At 35.7% G+C, this 14,324-nt stretch overlaps 1 protein-coding gene across 1 annotated transcript; it reads left to right on the top strand.

Annotated features, from left to right (window-relative positions):
- Positions 1 to 2,449: 2,449 nt before the first annotated feature.
- LOC146954505 (pentatricopeptide (PPR) repeat-containing protein) lies at positions 2,450 to 14,228 on the top strand. Its single transcript, XM_085716856.1, has 10 exons — positions 2,450 to 3,404; positions 4,967 to 5,094; positions 6,684 to 6,824; positions 8,179 to 8,265; positions 8,727 to 8,880; positions 10,116 to 10,175; positions 10,839 to 11,267; positions 12,695 to 12,990; positions 13,107 to 13,236; positions 13,420 to 14,228. The coding sequence occupies exons 1-10, from the start codon at positions 2,517 to 2,519 to the stop codon at positions 13,954 to 13,956; spliced, it is 2,850 nt and encodes a 949-aa protein (XP_085572982.1). The 5' UTR covers positions 2,450 to 2,516; the 3' UTR covers positions 13,957 to 14,228.
- The last annotated feature ends 96 nt before the right edge of the window (positions 14,229 to 14,324 follow it).

The raw sequence follows: 14,324 nt of genomic DNA, 5'->3' as shown, positions 1-14,324 counted from the left end.
TGTACAGAACTCAGATATACCATAAGATGATAATTAGATGTTGAATTGAGGTTAGAATTAGGAGATTAAGTGAAAAGTTGGAATTTTTAGGTTTCTGGCCGTACTGACATTCATCGCTCGCACCTGCGAGCAAGAACACTCGCAACTGCGAGCTAGAACCCAGAACTCGCAACTGCGAGCAATGCAACTCGCAACTGCGAGTGACCTGTGAGCTCGCAACTGCGAGCAGAATAACTCGCCACTGCGAGTAAATACGTAGGAACCCAGAATGCACACTTTGCTCGCCATTGCGAGTGAAGTTACTCGCCACTGCGAGTTAGGCTGTTAGTTGCCCAAAATTATCCCGATGCGATCCTTTCGCACGTGTAGTCTTGAGATGACCTTAGAAGTAAGTTAGAGAGCTGTTTAGGATGCTTTCATAAGCTCCAGAAGTCTGTTATGGTGACTGAAACTAGAAGTGTTGCTGCATGAATGCTATAATGATGTTTTATGATATTTATATTGATGTAATTAATTCTTTATGTGAATGTTAACACATTCAAGCGTTGTTAATTGTTGTATGTTGCTGCTGTTTTCTGTTGTCGACTGTTAGTGTCTTGAGGTTGCATGAGTCGGTCTATGTTGTTGGAATTTAAGAAGTCGTCCATGATTATGAGTCGTATGAGTTGTACACGTCGTTGTCTAAGTTGTTGGAAGTTGAGTTCATTGCATACTCATTAAAGTTGGGGGCTTTAGGCCCGGCAGCCTTTGTGCTCATTAAAGTTGGGGGCTTTAGGCCCGGCAGCCTTTGTGCTCATTAAAGTTGGGGGCTTTAGGCCCGGCAGCCTTTGTGCTCACACGTTGAAGAGCTTATTATGCTCATTTTGTTGTTGAATGGTACCACATGCATTTGCATATCAAGAAGTTTCATGTTGTCTAAGTTGTTAAGTTGTTGTTGTGTTGATAGAGTTGCATGGTCAAAGATGAGTTGTGTTGTCCAGTTGTTGTTGAGTTGATAGAGTTGCATGGTCAAAGATGAGTTGTGTCGTCAAGTTGAGTGTTAAGTTGATTATGATTTGCGATGAAAATTAGTAACGGTATTTGATGATTGTGTTTGTTATGAAATGAAAAATATGCTAATTGTTAATTGACGATATGTTATTAATGTTTAAGTTGTTAAATGCATTTTATTGGATTATATGCTTAATGTATTGATTATGAAATCTCACCCCTTCTGCGTATATGTTGCCTCGACCGTGGGTAATGTGCAGGTAATAAAGATTAGAGGCGTTCATGAGTGGACTCTCAGTTGGTGTCTAGGTGCTCTGATACGTAACGGGATGGGGGCTTGCTTTTACTTCTATTCCTTACGTGTTTCTTTTATGAACTAATTTATGAGAATTTCCAATAAGGCCTGTGTGCCAAGATTTTTATTATGTTGAACTATTTTCCGCTGCGTAGTTTCAGATTTTGTGATGTTGAACTTGAAGGATAATTATTATTATCTATTTTATGATTCTCAAGAAGTATGTGACATTCCGTTTATGATTTAAATACTCTGATTTTAAATGAAATTTTCAAGTTGGGGAAAACGGGGTGTTACAGTGATGCTCCGTTTCTGATAAGAAAATCTGATATTATTTATATTTATTCATGTTGGGAAAACGGGGTGTTACATACTCCGATTAGATGCCTTCACATGCTCAACATTAAGGTTAAGTTGTGATATACTTCCAGTGGCCACCAGGTTGTCAGGAAGTTATAGAAAGCTATAGCTCTATAGATCGTAGTAAAGTTCTTTCATGACTGAATTTTTGTTTAAACCACGCTTTTAACTTTGAGAACTTCCAAGTCTTTTTAACCGTTTTTCCAACTTCAACTTTATTTTATTGTTGTAACAAATGATTTATTTTATTTTATTTTCTTGCAAAAGTTTTCTACTAGAAAGCTATAGAGAGTTATAGCTCCCCAGTCCATGCGGGATCGATATCCTTTTATACGATAACTTGGACAGTGTATACTTGCACTAAGTCTTTCCATCTTAAAATACTCAATAGTATTTTGGAAGACACCAATACATGCTTACATGCTTTACTTGGTAGGATGCCCCATCTTTTTTCAAAAGAAATAATTTTGAGTTTCAAAGGTGTTCGTAAAAAATTGAAGGTGCTTAAAAAACAATTTTCAAAAGCTCCCTTTTTTTATGTCCCTAGTCCTTCCCATTTTGAATCAAAATAATATGAAAATAATAAAGCTTTTGCTAACGGATGTCTTAAGGACATTTGTTAAGGATTTAAAAAATAACAACAGTTGATAACTATCATATGCAAACAGTTGTTTTTTAATATTTTAATGGCTTGAATACACAAATTTTTCAATGAAAATCAAAATGGATTTTTGTGCATATATAAATAAAATAAAAAAACACAAAAAGAAAGCTAATACGTGTTTTATCGTAGTGCTGTTAATAACCCCATTCCACCAAGACAAGATGAGAGTATGAAGTAGCATTCTCTGCTACAATAAACACGATAACAATGGAAGCTTTCAATTTCTCATTATCCACTTCACACTTTCCCTTACACTCTAACCACAATCCTTCCTCTTTCTCCCTCTCTCCCGCCAAATCCATTTCCTTCTCACTAAAACCACCTCCTGACTCCAATAACAACTCCGCCTCTCCCGCCTCCCTCCCCTTCCGCCGTCCTTCTAAACCCCCCATTCTCAAAACTACACCCCCTCCCCCTAACCCTAAACCTAACCCTAACTCTAAACCTTCAATCTCAAACCCTCTCAAAAACCCTTTCCATTCCTCTAATCCTCTTTCTAACAAGCTTTGGCTCACTAGTAAAATCTCTCCACCACCACCACCACTACCAACTCCACCACCACCGTCACCGCCTGAATTGGAATCAGATGATGAAATTTTAGAAAAGGAAGTTGATGACGGAGAAGGTGAGAATTCCGGTTCCGATGACCGGAATCAATTCCGGCAACCGGGGAAAATATTCATAGGTAATTTACCAGGATGGGTGAAAAAACAAGAGGTTTCGGAGTTTTTTCGGCAATTTGGACCGATAAATAGTGTGATTTTGATTCGAGGTCATAATGATGTTTCGAGGAATGCTGGGTTTGGGTTTGTGATTTATGAAGGTGAGACGGCGGAGAATTCTGCGATGAAGGCGGTGGAATTTGATGGTGTTGAGTTTCATGGGAAAGTTTTGACGGTGAAGCTTGATGATGGGAAGAGGTGGAGGGAGAAAAGGAGTGAGAGGGAAAAGTGGTTGAGTGGGAATGATGAGAAGGAGTATCGGTCCGAGTGGCATGAGGAGAGGGATGGTTCTAGGAAGGAGTTTCAGAAGGTTTTGGAAACTGAGCCGGAGAATTGGCAGGCGGTTGTTCGTGCTTTCGAGAGAGTTAACAAGGTTGATCTTCTTAACTTCAGTATATTTGTGTACTTTATTTATGGTTGATTGTTCAATTGTTTGTTAATTGTGTGTTGAATATGAACCACATACACAAATGTCGGCACAACACTGTCACATCGAAATCGATAATAGATTGATAAAAATGAAAACAATTGAATGTAGTCAGTAGTCACACATGTCCGTTTCTACGAGTGGGCTTTCAACCTGAAGAGCTGGTGCTACATGTTGAGAGTTTAGTAGTGGAATCAGTTCCATGAATTTTTACTCTAGTTAGAAGCTTCTTTGTATAATGTTTTTTCACTAGATAAGTTAAGTCAATTGGAAGGGTTAGTCTGGGTTACCGATATAAATTGAAGGATGAAATGTGCATGGATGAGTTTTCCACAAGGGTAAATTTTATATGTTACATGAACAACTTGGCCGAGTTTTCCATTGGGATGAGTTTTATATGAAAAACATGTCCTGAACTTTTCGCTTTGAACTAGGCACATAAGGGATAAAGGTGGGTTGCTAGAAATCATGTGAAAATGACGGGTCAATAGCATTATTTAAAAAATTAGTTAACCCCCATATTTGTCCATAAGAGATTTGGCAGTGGGCGCATTAATCTTTGAGAAAGAGAAAACCCTACCCTGGTTCTTGCGAATCACAATGGCATCCATGTTACTTCTGGAAGGGAATTGTGTATTTGGTGTCTAAAGGTCTAACAGTTGTGGTTTGTAAGAACCAAGGTGGATTTTTTTTTGTTCTGCTGGCAAGTTTCACACAGACGGATTTAGCAGTTTGTTATTTAAAAGTTGAAGAGAAAATTGAAACTAGATTAATAAGTACCTGTGACTAAATATCCATTAAATATGCAATTTTAATTTTAAAGACATCACGGTTGTTTTGTAGAAAGTCCGAAGTTGTAAGCCTAAACTGTTGGGCCTTTGCTATTCCAAGACCAGTTATTATGAGTTGGGCTTACTGTTCATGTCAAGGGATTAGGACAGTGGGTTTGTAGAGATTGGGATGTAGCCTCTGGATTGTACCAACTACAACAGACAGATAATTGGTCCCTTGGATTTCTTTAGTTATACCAGTCTGTATGATCCATTTTTTGTTTGCACACTAGTTATGTATGCAATGATATTTATTCAGAAACCCCCAGCTAATGCAAATTATTAATAATCGGGATAAAAGAATAAGCATTAGTGCAAAAGCCATTTTCGTTGTTAATTGAATGCTCATGTTTGCATCTTAATAGTACCAAACAGGACAGAAACACAAACCATGATAAATTAAAAGGGATTATTGATTTTGGATATTTCTTGTGTGAACTATAAGTCCAAAAGGCCTCTGGTTTTGGTCAGAAACTCTGATCTAATATGTGATTTATAATACCCTTCATTTTACTTTTCTTAGTTATGTTTTTTAGTTTATAAAAAAGGATTTATCGTCATCTACCCTTAATTTAAATAGGAAGATATAAAAAAAATTAGTCATAATTTGTGGTGTTTATTATTTCATTTTTAGTAAGTTAATTGTTCTTGATTCATTTTCTTCATCATTTTTTTCAGCCTGCAAGAAAAGAATACGGTTTGATGATTAAATATTATGCACGACGAGGGGACATGCATCATGCACGTCAAACCTTTGAGAGCATGCGAGCCAGAGGAATTGAGCCATCTTCACATGTGTACAGTAGGTAAAATTTAAAATGAGATTGCTTGAGCTGTGGTATAATTTAATATAATCAGTTGAACTTTTGTTTGAGGTTTTAAGCTGATGCCACATTTTGATTCGCTTGCATTATCTTTTCATAGATGAAAATGTGAGTGAAGAGGTTTTTTATTTCCAAAGTTGAATAATAATAATAATTCAAGATAAAAATATTATTGGTTAGAAAGAAAATTTGCATTATTAATTGATTGTGTTGTTCCTGTTATTTCATTTTTTTACCCTTGCTTTCTCTATCAAATTATACAAATTGTTTTGACTTTAAGTAACATGTCATGTTTTGACTTTAAGTAACATGTCATGGTACTCCTTTCTTTGGTGTTACCTCAGAGTTATTAATAGCGCAAAATAGCAACATCATATCATGTAGCTGCTGTTGGCCTCTACGAAACTCATGTTGTGTAGTCTGATGTCTGTTTGGCTGCAGTTTGTGGCCAAAAACACATCCTTTCATGCTTGTTTGTGCAACTAGGATTCAGGGAGGGTTTAGCCCCATGTTGTCCCTATTTCTGACCTTTCCTGCCTTAATTTTTTATATCTCACCATTTTCTTGAGATATTTGGGCATCGAAAAATTGGAAAACCACCTCCATTCATTTCATCATTCACCTTTGAAGCAAGGCTATTCGTCCTGTCCACCGTCACGAACTTGAACTTATTGATCACTGGTGGCAAATCCCAGCGGTTTCCAGCCCCCTTCTGGCAAACCTATGACCCTTACTACATGACCTTAATCATGCTCTTTTTTCCCAGGCTTCTGCTAACCCTCTGTTTCAGTTTGCAGATCCATTCACCCTATGTTCTGCTACTCGATCCCAAACTGTAGTTTGTTTTTTACCATGGCTAACTAAGAATATATTTCAATCATTTAATTTCAAGTATTCTTTTATTATTAGAATACGTATAAATCATAAGTTATTTATGTTAGACCTATACTCTTGGACGTAGCAGTCATCCTGCTGCATTACCCTTACCTCGTGGATTTTGAAATAGGGGCTGGATCAGATTATCCAGAGAGTGTATCGAAAGTAATGTTTCACTATAACCACTGATATCAATATGATTCAGCAACAATATAGATTGAATTAGAATGGAATGGATTATGTGACTGGTCCAAAGGAAACAGATACAATAACACAGTATTCAGTATTGAATCCTTTGTCATTACCTCATCATCATGTCTCGCTACTCTTCTCTAATTTTATATTTCTCTGTAGCTTACTACAGAATTTTCACATATGGCATTACTGTTAGTTATGCAGTCATGCTAGATGACCTTGCTCATTTGGGCTCTGATCTCTTACAGTTATTCATAATGCAAGGTTTCCTAACATTCTGAGGGATTTTTTTTTTGTATATATTCAAAGGGGGTGGAATCTCTTTCAATACTTCGAATTTTGTTTAATCTATTATGTTATTTTGGTTTAAGGAGAATAGTGTATCCCCTTCCCTTTGCTATTCTTCTTTTCTTCAAATTAAATTCCTTTTATACATTAAAAAGCACCATGGTTCTCCTTTCTTCTGACTTTAATTATTAATACATGTTAAATGTTTGCAGTCTTATTCATGCTTATGCAGTTGGTAGAGACATGGAAGAAGCATTACATTGTGTTAGAAAGATGAAGGACGAGGGCATTGAAATGAGTATAGTGACCTACAGTATAATTGTGGGGGGATTTGCAAAAGTGGGCAATGCTGAGTAAGTAAACTATCCAAGTTTCTTCCTTGACTTTCTTTTTATGAAATTTATTGTTTCTTGTGATTTGTTCAGCTGCTTATATAAAAAAAAAATTAACACTTTGAAGATCATAAGCTTTTACGTCAAGATATATGAATTGTATTTTTCTCTAAATAATGGAGCAGTCCTTTGTGCTTGAAACTGTTGGTAGGCTTCGTATTAGGCATACTTATGTAAGACACAGGCCCAATAGCAGTGTATGTCGCAGGCCCAGTAGAAATGGCCCAATCATAGTCTAATTTACTATTAGATATGTAGAATAAGTAGACGTAGGATGAGAAGGGTGGGGAAATGCCCACATCACACGTGTTGAAATTTTAGTGTAAATATTGTTGGAAATAAAGCCGGAAAGGATCTAACTCATACTACTTGGTTATGGAACTTTGATAACATGTATAACCAAAAAAAAAAACCTCTTTTAGTGGGTGGGATCGGTTACACAGATCAATCTCATAAGTCATGTTTAACGTCAAACCATTTAATGAGAAAGACTACAAGGATTAAACAATATCATTATGTCTTATTGCAAATAGTGGATCATAAAGCAAGCTTGGAAAAAGAGTACAATTTCTATACTCAGTTTTTCTTGAGAAGCTTACCTAGTGGCAAAAAGTGGAATGAAGATTTTCGGATTATTAAGTACATGTAAGATTTTAACTTACCTTAAAAAAAGGAAGGATTTTATATTTATCATGTAACAGACAAGCTCAACTAAAACATTATACTAAACTGTCAACTGAAAATAAATACCCCGCTTAGTGAGATAAGACTTGGTTGCTGTTGTCAACTGAAAATAATTAAATGTGGGGATACAATTCTAGAAGCAGATTGGACTTTGTAAGTAGAAAAACTATTTCTCCAGTTTTTTCAGAAGCCTTTGAGTTTTGTACATTTGCCGGGAAAAGGTGATCAGTTCATTATGGTATCTATTTTAGATGCCGTTAATAACCATCGTCTCTTTTGTCATAAAAACATGATAAACTATATACTATTGCATCAATTATTATGGATATGACTAGGTTGTCTCATCCCTACGCCCCCACCTCGAAAATATGAGGTATACTTCAATGGTTGGTTTCACTATTTTTCTCGTATTAAGTGATTGGATTGACCTTGAACTTGCTATTATTTTTTTTTTCTCCTTGTATCATACCTTATAACCCCACTCATGTTTTCTTTAATTTTTCCTGGTGATGGTGTGAAAGTTTTGGTCTAGTTTGATTTAGGAAAATCATTTTGATTGTTAATAACCAAGTGAAGATTGAATCATCAGTTTCTATCTTGGAGATAACACTGTTTGATGTTGTTTTGGAAGTGCTGCAGATAACTGGTTTAAGGAGGCTAAAGAGAGTCTTCCATCTTTAAATGCAGTCATTTATGGGAGCATAATTTATGCACACTGGTGAGCATTCAGTCTTTTTTTTTTTTTTTGTATATTGAATCAATTTTATATGTATGCAAAGCCTTTGATTGTCATATTTTGTCGGTGAATTATTTTTGGAGAATTATCTTTTAAATTTACGTCATTTCCTTTTGTTCGCTTTATTTTATTTCTAATCTTTGGTAATAAATTAAAAAGTTCATGAAGATTTAGCAGCGAAATTTAAAAAACAAAAAAACTAATACAAGTAGCAGTGTTTCCCAAGTCAAAAACATTTACGATTCAAATGGTTGGTTAATTAAATCAATATTTGGTTAGCTGTTAACTGCTCTGTTATTCAGTAGTGTGGTCAATGTTTGTACCTTGGTAATTATTGTTGCTACTAAGGTTTTGGTTTATGATAAAATGATTGTGATTTCTATTCAATTTCCGTCCTCTTCCCTTTTTATTTATTGTTTTGGGTTTCCTGATGTGTTTTACAGTCAAGCTTGCAAAATGGGCCGAGCTGAAGCCTTGGTGAGGGAAATGGAAGAACAAGGGATAGATGCTCCTATTGACATATATCATACCATGATGGATGGTTATGCAATGATTGGCAATGAAGAGAAATGCTTAATTGTGTTTGAAAGACTTAAGGTATAGCTTGTTCATAGGTTTTTCTGTGATCATTGGCTTTGTAGATTTTGTATGCTATTGTTGTGTGCTGTCACAAATTATATCTTTGAAAAGAAAATATTCCAGCTCATAAGAAGATCCACGTGTATATAAGCTTCTTTTCGAAAAAGTAGATCTTCTTCGCTTACTTGTGCATGTATTCTAGCCTTTCTCTTGAATTTTGCATCATAATTCAAATTTTTGGCAATTTTTCTTGGTTTAATAAGGCTGCCTACAATAGATTTGTAATGGGTCAAACCCTTCCCTTGATACCTTTATGGAGAGATCTTTATAGACTATAGCGTTGTGTTGCCTTGTTTTCTTTCCTCTCCCATGGTATCTCTAGACTGCGACTCTCCTTCCTGATGTCTGTGTTATGATGACTTTGGCTGTTGGAATGTTTTTCTCCTACCCACCTCTTTTAAGCACTTTCAAGCCAACATTTGTGGCTGTACCAACATCCTCTTCATCAGGATTATCCGCCCACTGCAGTTAGAATATCCATTTCGGAAGGAACTGACCCTTTTGCGATTTCCGATCAATCATCTACTAGGATCTGAAGTTTGGTCCTAATGGAAGTGTGTCATAGCACACCTCTGGCCATCTTCTGCACATTCTCTGCCTGTTACCAGCTTCAGTGGAACAATTCATCCACTCTCCCACGTGGTTATCCCTTTTGCATGTGTATATGGCAATTAACATTCACCTGTTCCCTGTTTGAATCAGATTGGTTTGTTTTGGCAACATCTTGTATGGGTAGCTGTGTTCTTGGCCCCATTTGGTTGTTTAGGATTGTGCTCTCTTCCCGCTGCTGGGTTGTTGATTGGAGCCAATTGAAGCCATTTTTTTCCTTTTTTTTTAAAGCCAAGCCATTTTTAGCTGATTCATGACATTCATTTGTTCACATATCCAACTTGTTTTCGAATTTACCAATGTCAGAATGCAGATTTTTATAATTTTTGTTTCAGAAAATATATAATCAGTAATATCCAGTTATTTAATCATTTTGTGCATCGAAGTGTATGAGATGTTTGTTTACTTGGATTTTAGGAAAGGTGTTTCTGTTTTTCGTTTTCTATATGTAACTTTTTTCTTAATTTAGCATTTGATACATTGCTCTACGAGCTCTATCTGTTAAACATGATATCTAAAACCTATTGTCTGCTACTCCACTTGACATTGAATTGCAGAGTAACATTTTTTTTTCTCCAATGAAGGAATGTGGTTTTTCTCCCTCGATTGTCAGCTATGGTTGTCTTATTAATCTATACACAAAGGTAAGACATTCATTCTTAAGCTTTTATTTGGTCATTTGTGTTATTGGGTACATCTATCTCTTTCAGCAGTTACTGCCTGGCTTTCTTGTTAATTTAGGATTCTCGCAAATGTTTGATTGGAAATTCCTATCATATATGTTTTGATTACTATACTGATAAAATTTAACATTGTTTATATCAAAGTGATATTAAAATTAATGTGGAAATTGTAAATATATAAAATATGGATTATTTGATTACATTTTTTATCTCCGAATTGTTGAACATTTGACATGAAAGATCATGATGATGGACAATTATAACAGATCCTGTATATAGGGACAGGGTAGAATTATAAAGTGTGAAAACAAACAAAATAGGATTCAACCATATGCATAGGAGCGAGTTAGGCCCGCAAATCTACTGGGCTGCAACTTTTCATTCCTTTTCCTTATTTCTTTGAAACATAATAGTATTATACTAGTATATATCTTGTGTGTGTCTGTGTATTTGTCCATGTATATTAATTTTTAATTAACAACTTAAAATATACAATAATAACAAAAATATGAAAACAAATGAAATATTCAAATCTAGATTAATTAATTATTTAGTCTTAATTGTACAATAAATAATTTTATTATTCAAGGTATTAATTATTTACAGATATAATATCCTTTTCAGATAGGAAAAGTTTCTAAAGCATTGGAGATTAGCAGAGTGATGAAAACTGTTGGCATAAAACATAACATGAAGACCTACTCTATGTTGTTCAATGGGTTCGTGAAATTGAAAGATTGGGCCAATGCATTCTCCATATTTGAAGATATTACTAAAGATGGTTTGAAGCCTGATGTAATACTTTACAATAACATTGTAAAAGCTTTTTGTGGGATGGGTAATATGGATCGTGCCATCTGTATTGTGAAGCAAATGCAGAGGGAGAGGCATAGAGCCACAACACGCACATTTTTGCCCATTATACATGGTTTTGCTAGAGCTGGAGAGACAAGGAGAGCCTTGGAGATTTTTGATACGATGAGAATGAGTGGCTGCATTCCCACTGTACACACATACAATGCTCTTATTCTTGGCCTTGTTGAGAAGTGTCAGGTAACTTGTGGTTGACAAACAATTGTCAGTTAAGATACAAATGACATGACATGGTTTTTACTACATTTTCTTATCTTTTTATGTTCATTTGCATTTTGAAAAATGCTAAAAAATTCATTGTCAAGGGTAATTTGGTCGGAGTGACAATGCATCCAAATTATTGATTGGAGGACCTGAGGATAAAGAGAAAAGCAATGTACCTATGCATTAACTTATAGTTACTTGATCTTGTTTATTCAGTATGCCTTTGGTAGTAGTTTAAAATTCCAGTGCTTAAAAGTTTCCCTGTTTTTAGGACTAGCCACAGAAATCTAATTGGTTTGATTAGCTATTGGTTCTTAATATAGTCTAGTGCAGACAGAACAAAAAACCATCCAGCACAACCCTAATTCCTTTTTATTGATTTATTCCTAAAACCATAGAGTTAGAATGTGTTAGATATAAGGGCTGATTTCATTAACTTCTATTGGGGAAAATTCAAGTTCCACGGTGACTAGAGATAAAGACTAAATAGAGCTTATTAAACGTTAAAACGGGAAAATTCTTATTAAACGGGAAAATTCATTACCTTTCAAACTGATTTTGTGGATGAGTGAGGCGCTAAGCCAAAATTAAAAGATGGTATCATAGTCTATGTTAGACCAATTGTTGGGCCACCTGGATTGTCCAAACTTTAGGCCCATGGCCTTGGATGTGAAGAAGTTTGTTGTAAAGCCACCTTGATTTCAGTCCATCACTAGCTGCCTTAATAGCATCAGCAAGCCACCAGCACCTTGAGTATGCTAGGTGTGGGGGGGGGGGGGGGGGGGGGGGGGGGGTGGGGTGGGGTGGGGGGATGGGGGTGTTTAGTCCAACATTGCCTGGAGATATGACATGAGTAATGTTTATCAGTGATAAGTATTACGCAGTCCTCAGTCTTCACCTTACATTTTAAATCCTTTCCGTCTGTTGCTGTTTGTCTCTTTATACTAGCCTTTGACAATCAAGTTTATTTGCTCACAAACTTCTCTAATTCGACCCAGATGCTTCCATTTGTTAAAAAGAAGGAACCACACTGACAACCAATGTCACATATGCCTCCACTGGCCAGTAGTTTTCCAATGCATGAGGAGCCATTTTATTCAGATTTATAATTGGCTTAACATAATGTGTTAACTTTAGACCTAGCTAGAACAAGAATCTCTCGTGTTAGATACATTTGTGTGGTCGTGTGGTTTCTTGTTTTTGTCAGTGTGAACTGTGAACATTTATTGGAAGGTACAATACTCCATCAACTTTTGACTGTGTTTATTGTCAAAAAACACTTGACTGTATTTCAGTGGGTACTAGCAAGTTAATACATTTTCCTATGAGTAGTTGTTTTGCATTTTGATATTTCCTCAGTCACTTCATAGATCTTACTGTAAATAATGTTATATTTCTTGTAGATGGAAAAGGCTGTACAAATATTGGATGAAATGAATCTAGCTGGTGTTAACCCGAACGAACACACATATACAACTCTTATGCAAGGCTATGCTTCGCTGGGTGATACTGAAAAGGCCTTTCAGTATTTCACGACATTGAAGAATAATGGCCTGGAGATTGATGTATATACGTATGAGGCATTGTTGAAGGCTTGTTGCAAGTCAGGCAGAATGCAGAGTGCCCTAGCTGTCACAAAAGAAATGAGTGCGAAAAAGATTCCAAGAAACACCTTTGTCTACAACATTCTAATTGATGGGTATGATATGAATAGTTTACATCTGACAGAGTTTAACATGCAATTTATATTTTCATCCAACATTTAGTTATATATTCTTCAATAATGGAATTTTGCATTCTGTTTTACTTTTTTAGTTGGGCTCGGAGAGGTGATGTTTGGGAAGCTTCAGACCTGATGCAACAAATGAGAAAGGAAGGCGTTCAACCGGATATCCATACCTACACTTCTTTTATAAATGCTTGTTGTAAAGCCGGGGATATGCAGGTATGTTTGTTGATAAATATAACTTCTTAGGAAGGGTATAAGTGAATCATTTCATGCATCTTCATCTGTCGTTTAAAGATATTAGTAAGCTGGAAACAGTTATTGTTATGCATCTTCATCTTCATGTTTAAAATGTTTGTCAAATTATTGGATTTTGTTAATCGTACTTTTTGTGTGTGCCAGAATGCAACACAGGTTATCGAAGAAATGGAAGCACGTGGTATAAAACCAAACCTCAAAACCTACACCACTCTTATACATGGTTGGGCGCGTGCTGCTTTTCCAGAGAAGGCTTTGAAGTGTTTTGAAGATATGAAAGTGGCTGGATTGAAACCAGACAGAGCAGTGTACCATTGTCTTATGACATCTTTGCTATCAAGAGCCACCGTTGCTCAATCATACATTTATAATGGACTCTTGTCTATATGTAGAGAGATGATAGAATCTGAGATTACTATTGATATGGGAACTGCAGTTCACTGGTCGAGATGTTTGCGCAAAATTGAAAGAACTGGAGGAGAATTGACTGAAGCCCTACAAAAGACCTTTCCTCCTGATTGGACATCACATAATATTCTTGCTGTTAACTGTGAAATAGAAACTGCTGATCCTGAAATTGACGATCATAATGACGATGATATTGTATATTATTCCAGTGAAAGTGATAACGATGACTGCACTCATGACGAAGATTATGGTAATGATATGTCAGATAGGTGATGATTTTAATTTTGTTAATAGTAAATGGAAGTGCCATAATGCCATGAGTTTTGGGTATTGAATTCTATATATTTTTCTCCGAGATAAAGTGGGCGCATATGGTGCTATCCTTTGATTTTAAATATTAGTTTGAGAATCCACGATAACTCAAATGTTCTGAAGGCCATTCTAATTTCTTATGTTGTATAGTCCTTTGCATGTAACTTCAAATCAATATGCATTTTGTAAAATTGAAAATTTACCAATAAACTTGTATATGTTACATTTGTAAATTTCTTTAAGATTTATTCGCATATATAAGAAATGTATCAAGTGAGAGGACTTCTTAATGTGAGAGATGAGTGGATTAAATCGCAGCCGTTGAATCA

The sequence above is a fragment of the Medicago sativa genome, chromosome 1 (genome assembly GCF_051527215.1).
Source record: "Medicago sativa cultivar Bolivia chromosome 1, Bolivia_mono, whole genome shotgun sequence".
NCBI lineage: Eukaryota > Viridiplantae > Streptophyta > Magnoliopsida > Fabales > Fabaceae > Medicago > Medicago sativa.
The sequence above is the reverse complement of the archived record's forward strand: the minus strand, read 5'-3'. Positions and strand labels throughout refer to the sequence as shown.